Here is a 21,065-nt window from a genome sequence, read left to right as displayed (position 1 = left end):
CAATTTTCACTCTAAGATCTCTTTGAAAGTAGATCGTTATCAGCAGTTCTTATTTAAAATGGTTTGCTTCTTACAGCTGGCGACAGTTAAGAGTTTAGGTAATGTTTGTGCAATATCCGACACATTCCCCCAGCGCAAGAGTAGTATAACCTGTCAGCTTTCACAGGCCCGCACAGTCCTTCAGGAACACAGTTTAACACAGTACTATACAGCAGTACAGTTTACTATGGTCGAGATGTCACAGCGACCTGGTGAGAAGCTCTTAAAATAGCTCTTGGGTGCTTCACATTTACACCTCTGACCTTTCATGCTTCTACCAGAGTGCAGTAGACACATTAAAACGGGCAGGACAGAGGCATTACGTACAGAGGCACGGCAAGCACAACAGAAAAAGCGGGCGTGTCACAATGCAGAAGATCATGCAAAGTTATGTCAGACCTGATCGCTTTGATCGGGCTTTAAATTCCAAGAGTTTCCACCCGACATCTGCTAAGCTCGCCATGTTTATGAAAATGTTAAAAGAGCTACAAAGCTAAGGTGTATCCGGTAGCTTCTTTCAAAATAAAACGCAAATCGGGCTTCTCGGCATAGGGTAAGAAATCATAAAGCTCAATTCTGCCGCGGCTTACTGGTAAATAAAGCCCGAGTGTTTCCGCAAAGTATCCTTTGCGTGTTAAGATATTGAATTTATCATTATTAACCCACACATTTTAATGGTTAATATACGTCTCAAATTTATTGTGAACACAAGTTTTCTTCGTTTCCGGTTTGTTTCTAAGTAACTCTCAGTAAATTGATAGCTGTGAAATAGCTCGGGGAGCACGACACTGACGTAAATAAGGAAATTCTAATGTCATATTATTTATCTTTATTTCTAAACGTTACTTGCAGCTTTTCCCACTAGAAATAAAAGAGCACGACATATGCTTAACGCCGTTAAATGTTATGTGTAATTATTTAAAAAGTAGCTACCATTTCCTTCTGCTGTAAAGCAGTTCGCCGTATTACAGTCAGTGTTGTTGTTGGGAGCTACACTGACAGGAAGATGGTTTGGATGCCTAAATTAAGTACTTTAGCGTTTTTGTTACTTTTCGGGGGGCAATATAACACATTTGCTCTTCAAGATGTAACGGCCGACCTTTTCGGTTCCGCAAATTTTGGGACGGTGGCAGCTTTCGGAGATTTTAATTCGGATAAACAGACAGACATCTTCATGATCAAAGAACGTAGGTTTACTCATCCACACTTTACACAGCACACAGTCATTAACACTTCTTATTAACAGTTTGCACAAATTATGTATATTGTGTTAAAACACGTGGTGCTAAATTTAATTTGACATGTATTAATGTATAGAACATGTGTTTTTACCTACACAGTGAGCTCCACTGTAGCTTTGGTTTGCTTCTCAATTTTTAAAACAGACGTATAAACGTCTCATAGCAGCCAGAGGGGGAAAAAAAATCCACCACTGGACTTAAAAACGATAATTAGCCTGGTCTTGCTGTTTTTGTATTAAATACACCTGTGTTTTCTCTGCATGACATTTCAGAATGACTTGTGAAAAATATATACTTAAATGGAAAGTAAATTAACTTAAATTTTTGCAGTTGTCTTTATATTGTTTTCTTATTGTTTCAGAGTCTGATTTGGTCATATTCTTGGCTGACTCCAAACCACCTTACTTCAAGCCCAAAGTTCAAGCCAAAAATATTTTGGGAAAGTATGCATATGTATTTGTTATTTCACTCCATTAGCTTTATTATGGCACTGGTCTTAATTTATGCTTTTAAGTATGTTCAGTGCTGACAAACTGAACGCGCTCGCACTTCAGCGTTATGTTTACTTAATACTTTGCTTCCTGTTTCAGAGAAATCACCAGCGTGGTGCCCGGAGACTATGATGGAGACTCTCAGATGGATGTCCTTCTCACAGCTCAGAATGGCCAGAGACAAACAGAAGTTTTCATCTTTTGGGGGCACAATCAGACATTAGGTACAGCTCTGACAGTGATTTATTTACAAATGCTGCCCTGCTGTTACAGGGCAAAGGCATACCCTGGACAGGTCGTGAGTCTGTCCCAGGACTAACACATAGATATCGACAACCATCAATGCTTGTTTAAATGGAAACTCAAAAACTGCTACTAGTCTCTGATGATACTTTAATTTTTTTAAAAATTGCATTTGTAAACAATGGTTGGTAGAGAGAACAGAAAGTCTTGGCCTCTCTATCCACTTGTTACAACAGAAGCAAAACATTGTCAAGATTGTACATTTGCTCAGATTTGTCATTGGTGACACTAAACTTTGGATCCACACATATTAACTTCCCCACAGACTGCTTATATTACATAAGTCAAGTTGGTGGAGGTATATTATTGCAATGCAATAATTCTTAGTGAATTAATCATTGGTTGGCTAAACTTTCCATTTGCTGTTTTAGAGTTGGTATTGCAGTAATTTACAGTGAAGAAAGCATAGATGTTTCACTTGTAGGACCTTTGGGAGAGTCACTGCCACAATATCATGACTCACTGGGAAACCGTAATTTAAAAGACACATTGTTAATTTTATTAGCAACAGCTGTCCTTTTTTCTTTTATAGGCTATCATCATTCAGTCCAAAACAATAAACATTAAGTAGATCAATAAAAATGATACCTCATTTTCCACATGTTATCAACTTTTGCTTAATATACAATGTCATTAGAACCTCATCACCTGATTATTCAGATTTGTTTCTTTTTTTATGTGTATATTTTCTGTACAGGAAGTCCTTTTTTGTTGAACTACAGGCTGTATATGTATGTATATATATATATATATATATATACACAAAAAACCCCATAATGAATATTTCAATGTTTAGCTATTTTTAGCAATTTGTAGCTGTTGATTTCAGTTAAGCAAAACCAGTGATTTCTGTTCTGTGTTCTTGTTAATACTCGAGGCCTTTTTACTTTCTTCATTTTGTGTAGATATTGGAGGGAGGATCAAGCTGAATACCAACTTTAGTGATCAACCTCTTGTCATGGAGTAAGTATCATTGTAAACAGTGTTTACATGAATTGCTTTGAATTTAAAATAATTTGCTTGATTTCAGTTTTTGGCTACATTTGTGCATTTTTAGTCAAACTTGGTTTTTACAGACGTTTTTAGTCTTAGGTTTCAAGACAAGTCCTTAAAAATGACTACTTTGGTAGATCTCCGTCTCTCCTGAAGTGTTGTTTTCATTAAAAGAAAAACAATCTTTTCACAGTTTTAATGGGGACATGATTCCAGATGTTTTTGGAGTCATCCACTCTTCCTCCACTGTAGTCTGCTATCTCACCAAAAGGTAATGATAAAGTTTCCAAACTAAGAATTTTCTATCTTTATTTCTAGTGCTGTTACGCCTGAAGTTAATTTCTATGGTGTGTTTAAATTCTTTGGTTGTTTTATGGCTTTGGCTTCTCTTAGGACTCAAGTGTGCAACAAAGCACTGAATTTAACTGGCACCATGCGTGTGCCACACTCCAATGCTTTCATTGACCTCAACAAAGACTTCACTGCTGGTAAGTCTCATGTCTAAGCATTGCCTAAGCATGAAAAACAACTGTAAAATGCTTTGGTGTTCGTAGCACCACATGTGTTGTCAATTGTATCAAGTCTTTGAGCTTTGCATGCTTTCAAAACTGTCACAAAACCTTGTACAAAGGTTACATTGACTTAAGGGAAATTATTAAAGAAACCTCGATCATAAATGACTGCATATTGCAAAAATGGCTATGATACTTTACTGATGTATCATGCACGTAAATTAAAAAAATTAAAATGAAACAAAATGAGTATTATTTTATTCATTTATTTTTTGTTCATCTTTGGTTTCATGTTGGGACTTTTCTTTTGTTTCTGTAGTGAAATCATTTTTCCTGCATAAGAATTTCGAAATGTTTTCCCTTAATTTATGATTTGTGATCTCCCGGCATAATTCAGCTTCACTGCAAATGCATCGCTTTGCTTAACTGCACAAATTTCTTACCCCTAATCACCTCCTGATTGGCCCAAAATATACCAAAATCATCTGTTGTTTCAAATCGTTCAGCAGGTTGATAAAGTGAGCTTACACTGTACAGTACGGTGCTACAAGGATCTCATTTTCTATAATTTTGAGACATTTTGTGTCACTGCATGTTTGCACTACAAGTGTTTGATAACCTTGAACATGGAATTGAGCACAGCTACCAAGAGGAAAAAAGGTGGAAAAAAACCAGGAGGAACCTTTCAGATGCAGTAGCTGGCACATGTGTGAGGTTGGGAGTTCACAGAAACTCCCCACTAATCAAGGCTTTTAGACTTTGTTTCCACTGTGACCCAACGGAGTATGGAATAGTTTTGCACCACCATTGATTGCAGCAAGTTTCACCAAGCCCTTTGGGCATAGGTTCAGGGCACAATAAGAAGTGGCCTGGAATTGGTAGGTTTTTTTTCTCCCATAAAAACTACTCTAGAAAACCTCCTACAGGGGCTGGTTCTTACAGACAGAACATAAAAAACCCCAATCGTGAATAATGTTTACATAAACCCTGGCTTTGAAAACACTGCATATGGTCACCTCACTCTCGGAGTGCAGTGTTGCCTTCCACTTTACTTTCTTGCTAGCATATTGCTCCATTTCTGTTGGCCTTTGATTAATTTCAGCTGAGACCTAAATTTCTTCAACACAGTTTTGATTTGTGGCTTATTCCTCTGCTGTTGTCCTTTAGTGTTTTTGTCTAAAGATTGTTACCTGTTATCAAGGTGTAAGGAACTTTTAAACCATGACTTCTGAGATCTGTATATACAAGAACTAGATCGGTTTTCATATACTGCACAGTGCACAATGGAAAAAAAAAACAAACTGCTTTTTGGGGGGTTAATAATACCTTAATGACATGTCTTAATTTGACATGTATTAACATCTGAGTGTCACTGACTTGAAGCAGTAGATAAGCAGACTGCAGAAAGAGGTAGGTGGAAATAAAGAAGCTCTCTCCTGCTGATAAGCTCTCAGCCAGGTCAGTGACTGGATCCTTCCTTGTACTGCATAAAGTAAAATCAGTCCCGCTTGAGTCTCCCTTGTTTCAGTAGCTAGGAAGATCCAGCTGAAGAACAGGTAGAGAAGTTATTGCAGAACATAGTAGTTCCTATAAGGGTGTGGTTTTTGGAGACTGAGTTGACCGAGTGTTCTGTTTAGTAAAGCTTATAAATTGATTGAAAAGTAAGCCCCACCCCCACCCCCCCAAAAAAAAAAATCAGTTAAAATGTATAATTGTTAGTTTTTACTTATTTATAGTGACTTTGTCCATAATGCCAGTTTTTCTGTTTATTTGTATCAGTCAGTGCAGCACGGAGACCCTGCCTACTATAAACCACAGTAATCACTGTCTTCTTACAGCTGCAAACATAACCTTTTGGTTTTTGGAGACATAAAATCCATATAATCTCCTTAATAAATTTAGTGTTTATAAAAAAAAGAACTTGTACATTTTTCTCCAAAAATCTCCATGGAATGCAGATGTGGTGTAGTTGTTTCATGAAGTGCATTCTGCAAAGATGTATTTTTTATTTGATTTTTTTTTCTAGAGAGAACTTGAGGAATTGGGGGAAAAAAAGACCAAAACATATTTAATGCCACAAGTTCAGCTTGACTAGGGGAAAATGGAACAGTCATTTTCTTCACCAGTGAATGGAGAAATCACCTCATTCTTGTTTTACAGCATCTCACTCCTGTCCTTCTGCCCACTAAGTGTAGCGCTGTCACTTATACTTATGGGGGGATTTTTGTTTTTCCTCTGGAAGCTAATCCTTGTGTTTAAGGTAATCAGAAAGGATTTAGTCATGTCATACTCACTGCAGGTATCTTTTTGAGCTATGAGGTTTTTCCCAAGGCTGTCACAATTTAACCAGAGAAGATTTTAATTCATATTTAATCTGTTTAGGGATTAGGAGAAAGTCAATAAATTTCCCCTTTTTGTTGCAGAATTGGAAAAAAAAATGTTTGTTTTTTGGGGGTTGTTTTAATACAAATTAGAATGTGTTTCTTTATCAAGTGTGCTGCAGCTTGTCTGTCAGAGTGACGGCCTACACGTCAGCCTGTCTTTTACTCTCTTTTTAGGTTCTCTGCTACAGGTAATCATATCTTGTAGTACATATGTGCAATCACAGAAAACACACAAGGACAGTGATCATTATAGTAAGTTCTTATGAGTTGTCAAGTAAATTCAAGTACAATCACTTGCTGTGGTGAATGCAAGGAAACAGCTTAGAGAGAAGAACCGGGGGGGGTACTTGCTGTACATCTGGTCGATGTCAGACTCTTTGGCTGCTGCTATCTGTGGGGGCATGCAGATGGAGGAAGAGAAAGGAGAGGAAAGTAGGCAGGAAGTGATGGAGCGATAAAGCTGAGCCGGAAAGGATGGATGGTTTGAAATAAAAGGATGCCTGGAAAGATAAAGGGCAGAAGAAGGGTGGGAGGAGGGGTGAGCAACGCAGTGGGTGAGTCTTGAGAATGGCTCAGCTCGCTGTCTGCTGCGACCACCTGCTCCTCTAAGCGGTACCGGCTGGAGTATAACAGTGTGGCTTAAGCAGGGAGAGCATGAGTTTTGAAGACAATCTGGATCCTGTTAGTTAGCCAGTTTAAAATAAATTTGTCTTTAAAGTGACAATGTTGCTTTTACATATTCATATTCTATTATGATATTAATAATATGTTTGTCATAATTCATTATTTTTAGTCAAGCACCTTAGGCAGCTGCTATAGCCTAAAGTATTTTTGAGTATGATTCTACAAACTTGGCACGCCTATTTTTTTGGAAGTTCACGCTCCATCAGGTGGGTTGGGGAGCATTGGCGCACAGCCATTTTCAGATCTGTCCAGAGATGTTCACTTAGGTTCAAATCTGGGCTCTGGCTGGGCCACTCAAGGACATTCAGGGTGGCCTTTCATAAAGCCATTCCTTTATGAACTTCGCTGTGTGCTTAGTGTCAATGTTCTTTTGGAAGATAAACCTTTGCCTCGGTTTGAGATACAGGCTCTCTGGAGCAGGTTATCATCAAATATGTCTCTCGACATTGTTTCTTTTATCTTTCCCATGTCCTCTACTGATCTCACAGTTCCTGCTGCTGAAAAATGCCCCCACACATAATGCTACCATCACCATGCTTTATTGTAGGTATGACATTGCCCAAGTGATGAGTGTTGCCTAGTTTTCTCCAGACAAGACGCTTGGTCTGCCTTTTGGAAAAACCTAGCAAACGTACCTTTAGCTAGCAACAGTCTGTATGGTTGCCGATATTTGGTGAGCTGATAGAAACATTGCATTTTAAATTACTTGCCACAAAAAAAACATCATTCCCTTTATACTCACTCCTCTTTTATAGTGCTAGTTTGATACTGAAGTACCAAGACCATGCCTTATGAACATTTGCAAAAAAAACCCTGGAGTATTCCGCTATAGATTATACAGAAATTATAAATTGCACTGGATGCACAAATAGGATTGTCTTTTATGCATCATTGTTCGCTTTATTTGGAGGGCGAACAGTGATAAGAAATAAAAGCTTCCCTCAAATTTGTGGAACCTAAAGTAACAAATCTGATTTGAAAGTTTAAGCAGTAGAAAGTATAGAGATTTGTGTAAAAAATTTAGAGGGTGAAAGTAAAAAGTTGTCAGAAAAATAAATTGACAAAATTGATTGATTGATAAAATTTTCTATTAATGAGTTTTTATGAATTACAGTGTTTTGTTTTGTTTTTTCTTTTTAAATAAAAAATAAATAATAAATAAAATTTATCCTAATTTTATCAGTTAAATTACTCTCACATGAGTAATGTTTATTTAATTAATCTTGTTATTTCAGCCAAAGAAGGCGTAGCGTTCTAGATATCTCATCTTTAGTCTACACTTCAGTCTAAATTTTAGAGACATAAATTAGGATTTTTTAACAAATATGTTCCCATGTGTTGACGTAATCTTGTTTTCCATTTTAAACGTGCTTTTACCATTAAAGATTGCCCCTTGTTGGTTTTATTATTATTATTATTATTATCATTATTATTATTATTAATCTTCTTTTTTTTTTCTTTTTTTCTTCTTTTTTTTTTTTTGACCTGTGTGTATATTTATAGTATCCTTCTTATGCTCTTCATGCATGTATTATTTTCAGACATATGGAGGTTATGTCACCCCCCTCTCTTCCTCATCATTAATGTTCTAGTCCAACATCTACTTGGGCGTGACCTAACCAATTAACCAATACCTACTTATGATATGTCAGCTGACCTATCTGTGAAGTTTTGACTGGTTAATTTGAATTTTTTTTTCTGTTTCCTGTCTTGTATTTAAGCTATTTTTTTACAATGTTTCACTATGACCCTGATGAAGGCCACAACCCGAAACGCGTTGGTCAATTATTAAAGCTGTTCTTCGTTTCTCAAGTGTTGCTGGAGTTCCTGCTTTTTTAGAAAAATAAATACTCAAGTAAAGTACAGATACCTGAAAATTCAGTAACAAAATTCATTATAAATACTTTGTTACTGCACACACTGTTCGTAGATTCCCGGTAAAATGGAAGAACAAAGAATCCATGAAGCCTAAAATAAACTCCAGGTTGCAGTTAATTTCATATACTGTAGCTCAAGTAAAGCTACAGTATTTACTTAAGCTACTAATAGAAGCATATCAACATGTCGATCAACATGTCAAGGAGATGATTGAAAGATGCATTTTTTTTAAAAAAGGAGTATTTCTAAAGGTGACAGTCTTTGAATAACTATTATATTACTGTATTGCACATTGAATCTAGCTAAGAAAGCCCAACAAACTGGTCTCCCACTATATTTACTCTCTGTTTAACTTTGTGTCACCACTGCTGTTTAAAGGATGCTTTCTTCATCATGTGTATTTATTATAGATGCTTTGGGTAGTTGGTCTTGACGTGTTGGTGTATTGCTGAAATTATTTAACAATGTACTACTACTACTTTTGCCAAGTAGTAGCTAATAAATAACTGGCCGTCGTTATGTGGTAAACCATAATGCCTTATCATTTTGGGCATCTTCATGGTTTTGGGGCGGAGGGGGGATCCGATGTCATTTTACAGTGAGGTATTTTGTTAGTGTGGTTCAAGGAGGATGGAGGCTGTTGCAAGGCTGTGTCATGACCCCAATCTAAGTCCACTGTCCCTGTAAACAGCACTATAGTAGTGTATTGGGTGACCTCCCTACATCAGTACTGCCAGCAAGTGGGAAAAAAAGTCAGGAATTGTTACCTGGGTAGTGTCAAGGCCTCATTTAGCTTGCTTATTGGGCACTTCAGCCAACCAACTTGGCGGTGACACATTGCAAATGGCTCATCATCTCTTTTGTTACCATCATCCTCTCCCAGCCTCTGTCTCTAACAGCAACACATTCATAACAGCTTCATGCTCATTTGTTTTCCAGTCATTTTATCTCTTTCGTAAAATATTTGGGGAGCTGACGTCTGTTTTAACTAAGTAAATTTTTTTTGTTATTTTATTTCTCCTCCAGAGTTCATTGTGTAAACTTTGTGTATTAAAATATAATTATAATAAACGGCAAATGACATTTTCATACATTTAAGAAAAGACATGGTATATAGATATATGAGGCATATACTCTTTAAACCAGTTTGTCAAAATGATGGTACTCAGGCTACTATTTGTTAGCATTTAAAAGGGGTGATGCCACAAAACAAAAGTACAGTATATTTCTCTTTTTTATTTTTTGAATCACAAAAGAAAGCATGTCATTAAGCACTTTGCTGACATTGTAGGTGTAGATGTTCTCTTCTGGTTAAATGTCACCACAGTGACATCTAATTAACAGGTAAACCGCTCTTGCAGGACAGCCAGGAGCTCCAGCTTTATAAAATAGACAGCCAATGTGAGCAGGTGCTTCAGTGGTCATCAAAGCTTCCGTAATCATCAAAGCAAAAATGGCTACAGGAGATGTCCTTATCTTTTGAATGATGTTCTGTGGGAGTATTCACACTCATAAGATCTGTCTCCCGTAGAGGATCACAGTAACCTCCAGGGGCCACATCACTTCATTTCAAAAAGAGCACCGCTAGGAAGGAAGTATCAGGAGCATGATAAGAACTTGTCTGAGGGAAAGGTAGTAATTGCAAAGTAATTATAGATGCCATTTTAGGGGAAAAACATGCACAAAGACAGCAATACCAGCATAAGGCTCCATTGCTAGGCAACGGACATGGTAATGCTCTGTGCAGCATCCAATTAAACTACCTCTGTGTTGAAGTGGCTTGTTGATTGTGTGACTAATAATGTGGTGGTGGGGGGAGAGAACAGATTTGCCACCTAACAAGGGTGGCCAAGAAGAAGAATTGATTATACAGGGATTAAGTTTACATTTGGTGAGGCATTTTTAATAGCCATTTTAGAATCAGGACACTTGCACAGAGAAAGCAAGAGAGAGACATTCACTAAGTGAGGAAGGATATTACAGAAATTTTAAGCTTTAACAACCAACCAGTGCAACATGTTATTGCTGATTTGTCTTTTTGTTGTGTGAAAAGTAATTTTTTTTCCCAGTATATTTCTGTTTTATCAAATATTTTCCAAGAAGGAATAGGATGTGAAAACCTAAAAGAATGAGTGATAGTCATGTTAAGTTATTTCTTAAATATGGGATAAATTATTTCTCATATTTATGGGTAGCACAGTGATGTGGTGATTAGCACTTACCTCACAACAAGAATCTTCTGAGTTTGAATCCACCGGCTGGCTGGTCCCCTTCTGTGTGTAGTTTTGTGTTGTCCCCCTACTCCTGCTTCCTCCCACAGTCCAGAGACATTCACCTTGGGTTAATTGGTGATTCTAAGTTGGCCGTAGGTGTTAATGGTTGTCTCTTTCTCTGTGTTAGCCAGTGGAAGCCTGTCCAGAGTGTATCCCACCTCTCACACTGTGACAGCTGGAATAGGCTCAAACCCCAACCTTAACCCTAATTTTAAAGAAATTGGAAGAAAATGACAGGAAGGATCCCATCTTTATTTTTCTGAACATTGAAGGTCAAGCATTTTGGAGAATACCTGTGCCCAAAGCACATTTAGTATGAAGGGATTTAAAGTTCTCATGTAGGCGTCTTGGAAACAAAAAGATAAACATCACTGATATTCATCTAAGCTTAACTAAACAGTTTAACTTTACAGACCCAAATAAAGAGACCACAAAAGCTGTTGGCAGGTCTGGTTTGTGGAAGTACTATATGTTCCATATTTGCAGTAACTTGATGCAAATTTATCTGTTGAATATACACTTTTCTGACATGATACAGGGCTTTGTTGATGGCACTGTGATTGTGTCTGTGTCCAAGGAGGAATATTGCAAACTTTTGGAGAATCATGTCAACCATTATTGGATGAATACCCATGACATTTGCTGCATATATCCATTCTAGTCAGCGGATCAATCTTAATAAATTTGGGGATCCTTTGATGTTTCTTTTAGCACCACCAGTTGCATAAATATTCCAAAATTCCAACATTAGTTGTTTGAACTCTAGGTGGAAATTTTCTGTATAATATGACGGAAAACCTGCTTAACTTTTTAGGTACAGAATGATTCACTCAGCTCATCAGTGGGAAAAAATGTAAGTCACTTGATTTGCCCAAATCCCCAGTGAAATACTTTGCTGACCAATTAACATATGAATGAAGTTCACGGCATTAAAAACCTTGAGTTTGTTTCTTTAATTGAACAGGAGCTGTGGACATGCATATTTTGCAGTGTCACTGAATGGCAGTATTGCTTTCGTTAGTGTGGAATGCTAACTAGTCGACGAACAGGGGGGCATTTCTTTACTTGCTTTCAAAGAACACTCTTTAAAGCATGTATTGGGTGACGGATTGTTTGACGGTGTGTATGAAAGGCCCCAGGTTGGATTTCAGCCCTGGAAGGTTGTTGAGAATATCTTTTCACATTTTTACTAAATGCACAAACTTGGTTGGTTTTGACAAGTCCTGCCAACCTTGTTTGTGACAATTTAGGTTTGCAAATTTTGTGTGTGTTTATCAATCTTAATATGTAATGTGCCCCCTGCAAATGTTATTGCTTAACCTCGAATAGACACACCCAGCAGTGTATTTATTGCAAGTACACTGCTCATTGCTTTTAAACTTGGGACACTCCACTGATGTACTGTATGCACACACACACATACACACTTGGTTCCACTCTATGTAATGAGCTTTTCTTAGCTTGTCGCAGTAGTTCTGTTACCAGTTTCTGTTTACACATACTCACAGACAGATACACATTTAGCATAAAAAAAATGTTGTGAACAAAATAGGATTGAAAGTCTGTGTGTATGATAGGGTTTGGCCATAATCTTCCCCATAGCTACTGCACCTACGTTGTTCCCTGTAATGGTTTTAGGAGATTATTTTTTCCGGGAATAGTGTGCCTCCATTCTGCGTTTGTGTGTTTTGCCATGTTTGTGAATGAGCCATTTTGATGGATCGGGGTCAAAGTCGCACAGTGTGGAGTAGGCCTACATATTGGCTTAGAGACGGATTTATTCAGCAGAGCTTTATACTTTGTTCCTGGCCCGGATTTTGCATTTTATCTGGGCGTGTGTGGGGTAGTTTTGTAAGGGAAGGTTGTGGATGTATACTGTGAATATCAGAACTTGCATCATGATGTTGAGACAGTTTATTGATGTCCCTGTATGCGGCTGCGTGAGAGTTGGTGCATGTACTTATGTAGGAGCTGAGAATTGTGTGTAAATAATGGTGTACATTTGTATAGATGCTTGTAGTGTTTGTACTTATGTAAAACCTGTGCAGCTGCTGTGACGTTGATAGACGGAATTCATTCTTTATTAAAAGTGTTTTGACTAAGTTACCAAGTCAGCCATGCTGTAGCCTCTGGGGAAACACTGATAGAGAAGAGCATCTTTGAAGCAGCTCTTTCAACTCTCTTGGTCTATTTCAGACATTTTAATAGAGAGGAAAAAGTTACTGTCATTTTTCACTGCATTAACAAGTGAAGTGTAGGTGATATAGTAGCAGTGCAAATGTTTTTTTTTTTAAAGGTTTGCGTCTGCTCTATCTTTCAACGCTATAGTAAATCGTCTTTGTGGGCTTTGGGCAAGTTTGGAAAAGCTCGTTTCACAGTCCGCTGGTTTCCTGCTAGCAGAGAGACAGGGCCACATATCAGTGAAGGTGGCCAGAGAATATTTGCCACCAAACTTGCACACTACCCACTGCCCTGCACCTCTTAAAGGGACACTCTGACATTGCAAGATTATAAAGTTTTTCCAATGTGAAGGGATATTACATTCACCATCACACTGGATTCAAACTGTTTGGTTCCTTTAATTTCAGAATCATCTTAAATATTTTAGGATTATTTTTAGTTTATTGTGATTGGTGCCCTGTAAGGTTTTTTGTGTGTGAATTCCTTGATATGATATTCTTTAGAGCCAGAATTCTTAAGCAGACACCTCAGTGTGCTATAACTGTAAAGGGCTAAAGGTGAGCAGGCGCTTGCTGTCAGGCATCCACATCTTTAGGATGACCTTTTTGATCTCACATAATCAAATAGATGGCAGATGTCTGCAAGTATGTTTGTTTTTCATAAACAAACATACTCTGCATAAAATACAGACCATTATTCTGTAATGCACAATCATAGTGCATGCTTGATAACCTCCTGTCCATTTGCAGCCACTCACTATATACACTCATTCATATTCTGTACATCTGTTGTTTGTCAGGTATGTTTACACTGGGAACATTTTTACATTTTCTCCTTGTTTTTTTTTTTACTTCTTTTTTTTATTATTAAATTGTAAAATCTTCACTACAAATATAAAACTCAGCTCAAAGAGTAAAGAAATTTGTGTCTGGCCGATTATTTCTTTGTTGTAAAAGTGCTTCTTGGCATTAAATCTTATATCATTGGAAAGTTTGTTTATTTTTCCTTAAATGTTTCCACAGCATAGTTGAGTATGTGGGTTGGGCCCATGAAAAACTTGTCAAATCGTCTCTGCCAATGCTAAATAGCCTATTCTGCAGGTTCCTGATTGGCACCTGATTAGCATTGTTCAGCGAGTCCAGATTTTGCCTATGGCAGTTAGATCGCACTGATACGATAATAGCTTTTGGTGGAGGCAGTGTGATGGTGAGGGGCGGCATCTCCCTCTGTCATAGAACAAGGCTTATCATCATTGAAGGCAATCTCAATGCCGAGTGCTATCAAGATGAGATTCTGCAACCAGTGGCAATCCCATATCTCCATAGTCTGGTACTGAATGCTGTCCTCCAAGAATATAACACTTGCCCCCTCATTATCAGAGACTACCTCCAGCGTTTGGGAGTGGAGAGGATGGAATTGCCTACTTGCAATTCTGATCTCAACCTCACTGAAACTGGTAGCATCAGCTGGGGGATGCTGTTTGTGTCAGAGTGACCAACACAGCCGCAGCGGCTGAGCAAGGGGGGTGCCAGGCTGTTAAGACCCCTGTTTGTTAATGAATACATTCTTAAATTGCCAATATTGCAAAAACTGTTTCTTCAGACTTCAATCATCCAACCATCCAATCCAATAAACAACACCAAACAAGAAGTTTATATTCACAAGTAAAAATATTTAAAGGCTGCTGAAGTGTCACAGATGAGAAATTACCAGATGATTACAACTGGTGGAACAACAATTATAAAAAAGAAAAACCAAAAAAAAGAGAAAATCCTCATTGACAGGAACTGTAGGTATCAGAGTTGGTGCCAAGAGGCAAATCTTTCACAGGGCCATACAGGAAAAGTATAAAAGGTTTGGGAGAACAGAAGATTATCAGTGTGGTGCCAGTTTGCGTTAGTTAGTATAATTTTCTTCTTCTGGCATTGAAACAGGCACCAGTTATTAGCTGATTGGGCTCAAATGTCAACATATTTTCAGACCAACCTTGTCTCCTTGCATCTCTGCTCCCTCCTCGCTGTAAGTGAGTGAGGTAAAGTATCTGTTTCACTGGTGACAGCTGTGACATTTCCTTCAGAATGCCAAAGGCTCTCTCTCTCTGTCCAGCTGAGCTGTGGATCAGTCCGAGGGTTAAAGACAGAAGGAACAGATCGATGCAAACAAACACAGAGGGCCTGACTGATAGGCTGCAGAATGGCTTATAGCAGGCCTGTAGACAAATATATCCGAAATACACAAAAACAAGAAAGTGCACATATGTACACTGTGCATTTATCCTCCGTTCTATCCTCATTTTACTTCATTAATGTCAGTATAATCCAAACTCTGTGTCATGCACACACATGGACCCACACACTATAAATAAAGACCCATGAAGTGGACATTTGTCCTCTAGCCTCCATAAATAAAACAATGTGATCAGTTGGAAATGATGGCTTTCCTTGAGCCCATCTTCACGGCAACCCTGATGGCATAAACCCTGATACACAGCTGTGCATCTCCACATGTGTGTCTGTGCTTCTGCGTTCATATTTGACAGCCAATGGGGGGATGAGAGTCACAGCTTGTTTGCTGAGTAACTGGCTAACAAATAACCTGCTTAGGGGCAGCAGGGACAAGAAGGAACCAAGGATTGGCACTTTCTCTCTCTCACTATTACTTTCAAACTGTGTCTGTGTTTCTCTTTTGCTACAATTCTTAAGGTTTTCCTGACCCTTTATCCTATTTTGACTGCACTGCCTTTTTACTTTAGTCATATATAGTTTTAGCACTAAAAACACTCATATAACCCAAATGGCTTGAAGTGTAGTGGTGGTGAGTGAGGTGACAGCACATGTGCAGAAAAACACTCAGCACATCAGACACTAATGCAGCATTCGTGTTGCTGGCTGTCAGATCCACTCTGCACTGCAGCCTGGATAAACCGCAGCTACTGCTGCTGCAAGCCTTTTGCAGGTATAAGCAGGGGGCTATTATTTTGCTGTTGTTGGCCTCAAATTACCCTTGAAGAGTAAAGAAAGCTTACACACAACCTATATATTGAAGTGTGAAAGGTGTTTATATATAAGAATTTATTTCTTATATTGTAATTAGTCTCATTTATTTATTTATTTATTTATTTATTTACTTAAATCCTAAGTTTAAGTAATACATTTCATTGACTTGCTCTGATTGAATGGACAGTAAAATAATTACTGTGTTAGTTTGTAGATCTTAAAAATTGATTATTACAACACAGGCAGCGTGGTGGCTTAGTGGTTAGTATTGATACCTTACAGAATAGAATAGAATAGAATAGCCTTTATTGTCATTGTACAGGGTACAACGAAATTGGAGTGCCACTCCCTTGGTGCAAAAATACAATAATAAATATAAATGTAAAATATAAAAGGTACATTAAAACAAACAATAGTAAGTACAATATATACAGGATAGCACAATATATACAGGATAGCAGCATTAATATAATGACAGTAAGAATAGCAGCATAATAATTGACGGTGACAGTATGGTGTAGCTAAGCAGTTTCAATTGTTTTTGTGCTTATTTACAACGGTGATAGCTCTGGGAAAGAAGCTATCCCTGAATCTGTTTGTCCTGGTTTTATGTGACCTGTACTGTCGTCCTGATGGTAATAGTTCAAACAGTTGATTGCTGGGGTGAGAATGGTCCTTGAGAAGAGACAGACAGAGAGACTTGGTTTTAAAGTCTCCTCTGTGGAGTTTCTCCCTGTGACCACTCAGGTTTTCTCCAGGCGTCCCTGCCATTGAAAAATAAGCCAGGTAATACAGCAACCTTGAACATTTTTAAAATAGACTTTCTTATTTTTAAGAGTCATACTTCCTTGTTAAATAAAGCTCAAACAAATTAAGTGAACTTTTTGCTGCTTTTAATATTTTAGGCTATTATGTCAGTTGTTGAAGTTGGACCTACTAAAAAAAAGAACAGTATTGTTCTGACTTTACCTACTACAGTATCAGTTGCTGAAAACATTCGATGGCTGTCATGAAAAAGAAGTCAGAGGATACAGCCTTAGAAACCAGTCCACAGGAAGTGTCCAATTTAACCGCTTTCCACTGCCGATAGCAGCTGCAATGGACTATAAAATTGAGAATTGGACTTGGAAATGTCTGCTGGTAGTATACGCAAATCAGGAAGTCTGGTTCCTAAAACCTTTGAGTAGTCCGTATATGAAGAGTGGACGGAGTTACTGTATTATGATATCATATACTATGTAAGCCTTGTACAGAGTGACCCAACTTTCCTTTTCAATCAGTGCACACACAAAAAAAAACCCATAAAAGTGCACTAGTCCTTTTAACAAGCTGCTAATTGTGAACTTGCAAGCACAAAGAGTCAGAAGCAAATGAATGCTTTTTTTTTTTAAGTATGTGGTTTCCACAGTGCTGAAAGAAAAAGACACCTGCAGATGTGTTCAGAGTATTCCAGTGCAGTGTGTGTGTGTGTGTGTGTGTGTGTGTGTGTGTGTGTGTGTGTGTGTGTGTGTGTGTGTGTGTGTGTGTATTTGTATGTTAATGTTGTGGCAGACATGAAAGTAATACAACTGGTGTTAACAGGGCAATTAGCTTCACTCTACATATAGACTTTGCTTTTGCACCATTAAATGGAAGTTTACTGGTGCTTGTATTGCACTTTTCTAGTCTTACTAACCACTCAAAGCTAAATTCACACTACACTTTATTCACTTCACATTAAACACTTGCATATAACATCCACTCCTATGGCCACTTTAATTTTGAAAATTTACCTAGCATGCATGTCTTTGAATTTAATTTTCTTCATGAAATGTGGGATGAAACGAGAGGCTCTTTCCGCTATATGGTTGAGAGTGCTGCACTACTGGACCATCCAAGGTCCTTTTTATAATTGTGTCTGGATATTTTTAGAGGCCAGGTTAATGCCTACAGATCTTTTTTTATTGCACGGAAAAACAAATGTTATTTCGGTAAAAGCATAGCACAGAAGCTGATTTCACTGATTCAGTTCCATAAGATATCACACTAAGCCATAATAGCTAGACAGCATCCAGTACCAGGGCCTTTTAATTAGTTTAAGCTCTGCCTAAAAAAAGAAAGAAAAAAAAAAAGCGGGGTTGGCAGGGGAGGGAGGCTGATTGGTCCTCAAGACAGTAGAAGGGGCGCTAAGTAATGTTCTGCTGGCAGGTTCCACTCTTGCCCTTTAAATGTAGGTGGTGTTTGTGCTTGTCGTTCACTTTTGGGGCAGGAGAAATTTTTTGGGGCATTTTTGCTGATGTTCACTCTGGAACATGAATTATTAGGAGAATGCAGGGAATGGCAGTAGCTGTATTGAGAGAGTGTTGAGAGACTGCTGTGATAAGGTATTTTAGCCCATATTGGTTTGCTTAATCATTTACAACTGGGTTCCCCCTTTGGCCAGAAGTTTTTCCTTTTGATGTGCTCATTCATTTGTACAAACCAGTTAATGTTTCAGCTTACTGTTCTTGGGAGTCATAACACCTTTTGATCCGCAGCAATGATGCTACCCTGTAGTAGCGCAGATAAGAGACTTTGTGTGTGCAGAGAGAAAAAGATGGAGGAAAGGTGATAGTGAGACAAAGCAATAGATAGTATAGGCCCCCGCCTGTAGCTGTCTATTCTCCTCAATGTCAGAGTTCTTCTTCTCTGCGAGAGGCTTAGCACCCACCTAGCATCACCCTATCTGTTTATACAGAGGCTAATAGGAAGCCTGGTCTTTATCCCCACACTGCAGCTCAACATAATGGAATAGAGAGACATAATGCTGCTCGAGTCAAACAGTCAGTGGAGGCCTTTAAATTGCTTCCAATCCCCTTAACAAATCTGATGGAGAGGCTATGAATAACTCAAGGGCTTCTCTTCTCTTCTCTTCTCTTCTCTTCTCTTCTCTTCTCTTCTCTTCTCTTCTCTTCTCTTCTCTTCTCTTCTCTTCTCTTAGCCCTACTTAACCAGCAACGGAACTTACTTTTACTCTTACTTTTATTAATTAGGGTGTGTCGTCTTGTGCTTTCCTTCCAGTTTGGAGATCTTAATTTAAATCACACACTTGCTGCAAACCGTTTCTTCAGAAATGTACATTTTCTTTATGAATGAATACAGACGACACAGAATATAGTCCAGTCTCCAGATGACTTGTTCAGGCGACATCAGTTTAGTGGAGACCACCCTTGCTGTTTCTTCTTTTATGCTCTCTTTCTCCTGCATCATGTAAATCGACTGAAACAATCCAATGAAATGTGGTTACAAGAATGTCTAAAATATTCAGCTCTGATGTTTTCATTTTCATTGTCAGGGTTTAAGTAAGAAGCACTCAGTACTAACAAGGGGAAAAGGTTTATATGATCTTATATATTGAAGTTTAAAAAAGTAAAGTAATATTAGAATACATTTGCACTTTTTCTACATGAAAGATGCAGCCTAGTTTGAATTTAGAGCAGGAGGTGTGCTATAAATTAGTAAAAGCAGGTTATAGTGGTGAGTCAAATCAGAGCCTGAAATGTACGACTTGTCTAAGCCAGAGAATCATTATCTCTACTGTTGTCTTGAAAAAGTGGTGAAACAAATGATCAGGACTGGACTGGAGTAAATCCCTGCTTTGAGAGCAAATTTCTATGAAGAGAATATATTTATAAAAGAAATTACACTAATATGCATCCCCACCATTTCTCTAAGTTTTTTGGTTAGTAAAGTCTGCGACCCAACTCACTTTTGGTGAAAATATATTAATGATGTGGCAAAAAAATAGCATCATAGAAGGTAAAAATTCATCAGCTGGTAGGTTGGGGTTTTGATGTTTTAGGTAAAAAAAAAAAAAATGTTGTGTTTTTTCCTTCTTTTCTTTAAATGGATACAAAAACACAACAGCCACTGTTTTTTGGTTATTTACTTTCCATCACTTCTCTATAACTTGTTGGTAAATGGATTGACTGGTACTTATAAAGCGCTTTTCTGCTCTAACTGAATACTGAAAGTGCTTTTTACTACAAAGTCACTTTCAACCATTTACGCACACTTGGGCAGCAATTTATTGTATGCCTATAAGAGCTTTCTAGCTATCATGCAGACATTCATATGCCAATAGATACATCAGAGGAGTCAACAATCTTGCGTGAAGAACTGGGGCAGCCTGGGATGGGTCCACCGACCTCTCCTGAGCGACAGTAACAGCCACTTGAACTAGTCACGTGGTAGTACACAAAATTAGGATCAAAATTGTACGTCAAGCTTCAGATCCTAAATGCAGAAAAGAATAACTTCCAGAGAGGGAGAGAAAAAAAATCTTTTTCTCCAAGTACCCTAAACAAAAAAAAGACAGTTACTAACTCTTATGTGATTGAGGATATTGTAAATCCACATGAGGCACATTGCATGTTTTGGTGCCAGCATGTGTTAAACAAACAGCAAACACCTGTCCTAACCAGTTCAGATCATCTATGTCCTAATAGGAACTGCATGAGCCATCCAACCTTTGCGCTACATGCTGTTATTTGTCCCAAAAGTAACAGCTCAAAGACTTACAATACCCACACAGCCTCAGCATTGTGCAACATGGTGTTGTGTGCCACAGTTTAGCATGCTGGTTGTTCTGTGGTACTTGAGCTGTTTTGCTTGTTGCTTTAAAAACCATGTTATTAGCAAGAGACACTTGCAATTATTCTGTTAGTGTGAAAGGCCCAGCTGATTGTAGATGATTGGCTGGATCACAAACTGATGACAAAGAAATTCACAGATGCACGCTCAGATATTTAAATAATGTGCTGAAATCAGCCATGCGGTGTGGGGGTGGGTGTGCATGTGTTTATGCAGGCTGCTCATCATGTACCCACTCATATGGGTATGACGTGCATGCCTTTTGCAGTGCCATTTCTAGGGAAGGAACAATTTAACAACACTGAAAAGCCTGAAAGAGAAAGCAGAGTAACATGGAAGAAATGGTGAGGTTACTGTAGATGGAAAGCATCTTTTGCAAATTAAAGGACTAGCTTGCTTTTGCTCTGTACTAATTAATTAAGTAAACATCTTTTTCAGATGCATCTCAAGCACAGGATGGCCTTACCATTTGGTATCAG

At 38.1% G+C, this 21,065-nt stretch overlaps 2 protein-coding genes and 1 long non-coding RNA gene across 6 annotated transcripts in view; 1 reads left to right on the top strand and 2 right to left on the bottom strand.

Annotated features, from left to right (window-relative positions):
• phkb (phosphorylase kinase, beta) overlaps nucleotides 1–540 on the bottom strand; it is a 92,033-nt gene extending 91,493 nt beyond the window's left edge. For 2 of the 4 annotated variants that reach the window (XM_013276152.3, XM_013276172.3), the window contains exon 1: nucleotides 439–540. In XM_013276152.3, coding sequence (XP_013131606.1) covers nucleotides 439–502 — 64 coding nt within the window. In that variant the 5' untranslated portion in view covers nucleotides 503–540. Of the gene's footprint in view, nucleotides 1–366; nucleotides 386–438 lie in introns of those variants that run through there. The other 2 variants (XM_013276186.3, XM_025908017.1) reach the window with 2 other exon arrangements.
• A 283-nt stretch (nucleotides 541–823) lies between these two features.
• itfg1 (integrin alpha FG-GAP repeat containing 1) overlaps nucleotides 824–21,065 on the top strand; it is a 148,183-nt gene continuing 127,941 nt past the window's right edge. The window contains exons 1-6 of the mRNA XM_003437574.5: nucleotides 824–1,226; nucleotides 1,642–1,723; nucleotides 1,871–1,995; nucleotides 2,980–3,037; nucleotides 3,261–3,338; nucleotides 3,461–3,555. Of these exons, the coding sequence (XP_003437622.1) occupies nucleotides 1,046–1,226; nucleotides 1,642–1,723; nucleotides 1,871–1,995; nucleotides 2,980–3,037; nucleotides 3,261–3,338; nucleotides 3,461–3,555 (619 nt within the window). The 5' untranslated portion in view covers nucleotides 824–1,045. The remainder of the gene's footprint in view (nucleotides 1,227–1,641; nucleotides 1,724–1,870; nucleotides 1,996–2,979; nucleotides 3,038–3,260; nucleotides 3,339–3,460; nucleotides 3,556–21,065) is intronic.
• On the bottom strand, nucleotides 9,821–15,713 carry LOC112847125 (uncharacterized). The gene is made up of 3 exons (XR_003220486.1): nucleotides 14,966–15,713; nucleotides 10,748–11,003; nucleotides 9,821–10,109 (listed from the first exon to the last, which is right to left on the bottom strand). It is a non-coding gene; the product is annotated as an uncharacterized LOC112847125 (long non-coding RNA).

The sequence above is a fragment of the Oreochromis niloticus genome, linkage group LG1 (assembly GCF_001858045.2).
Source record: "Oreochromis niloticus isolate F11D_XX linkage group LG1, O_niloticus_UMD_NMBU, whole genome shotgun sequence".
Lineage (NCBI taxonomy): Eukaryota > Metazoa > Chordata > Actinopteri > Cichliformes > Cichlidae > Oreochromis > Oreochromis niloticus.
This window is presented reverse-complemented; position numbering and strand designations above follow the sequence as displayed.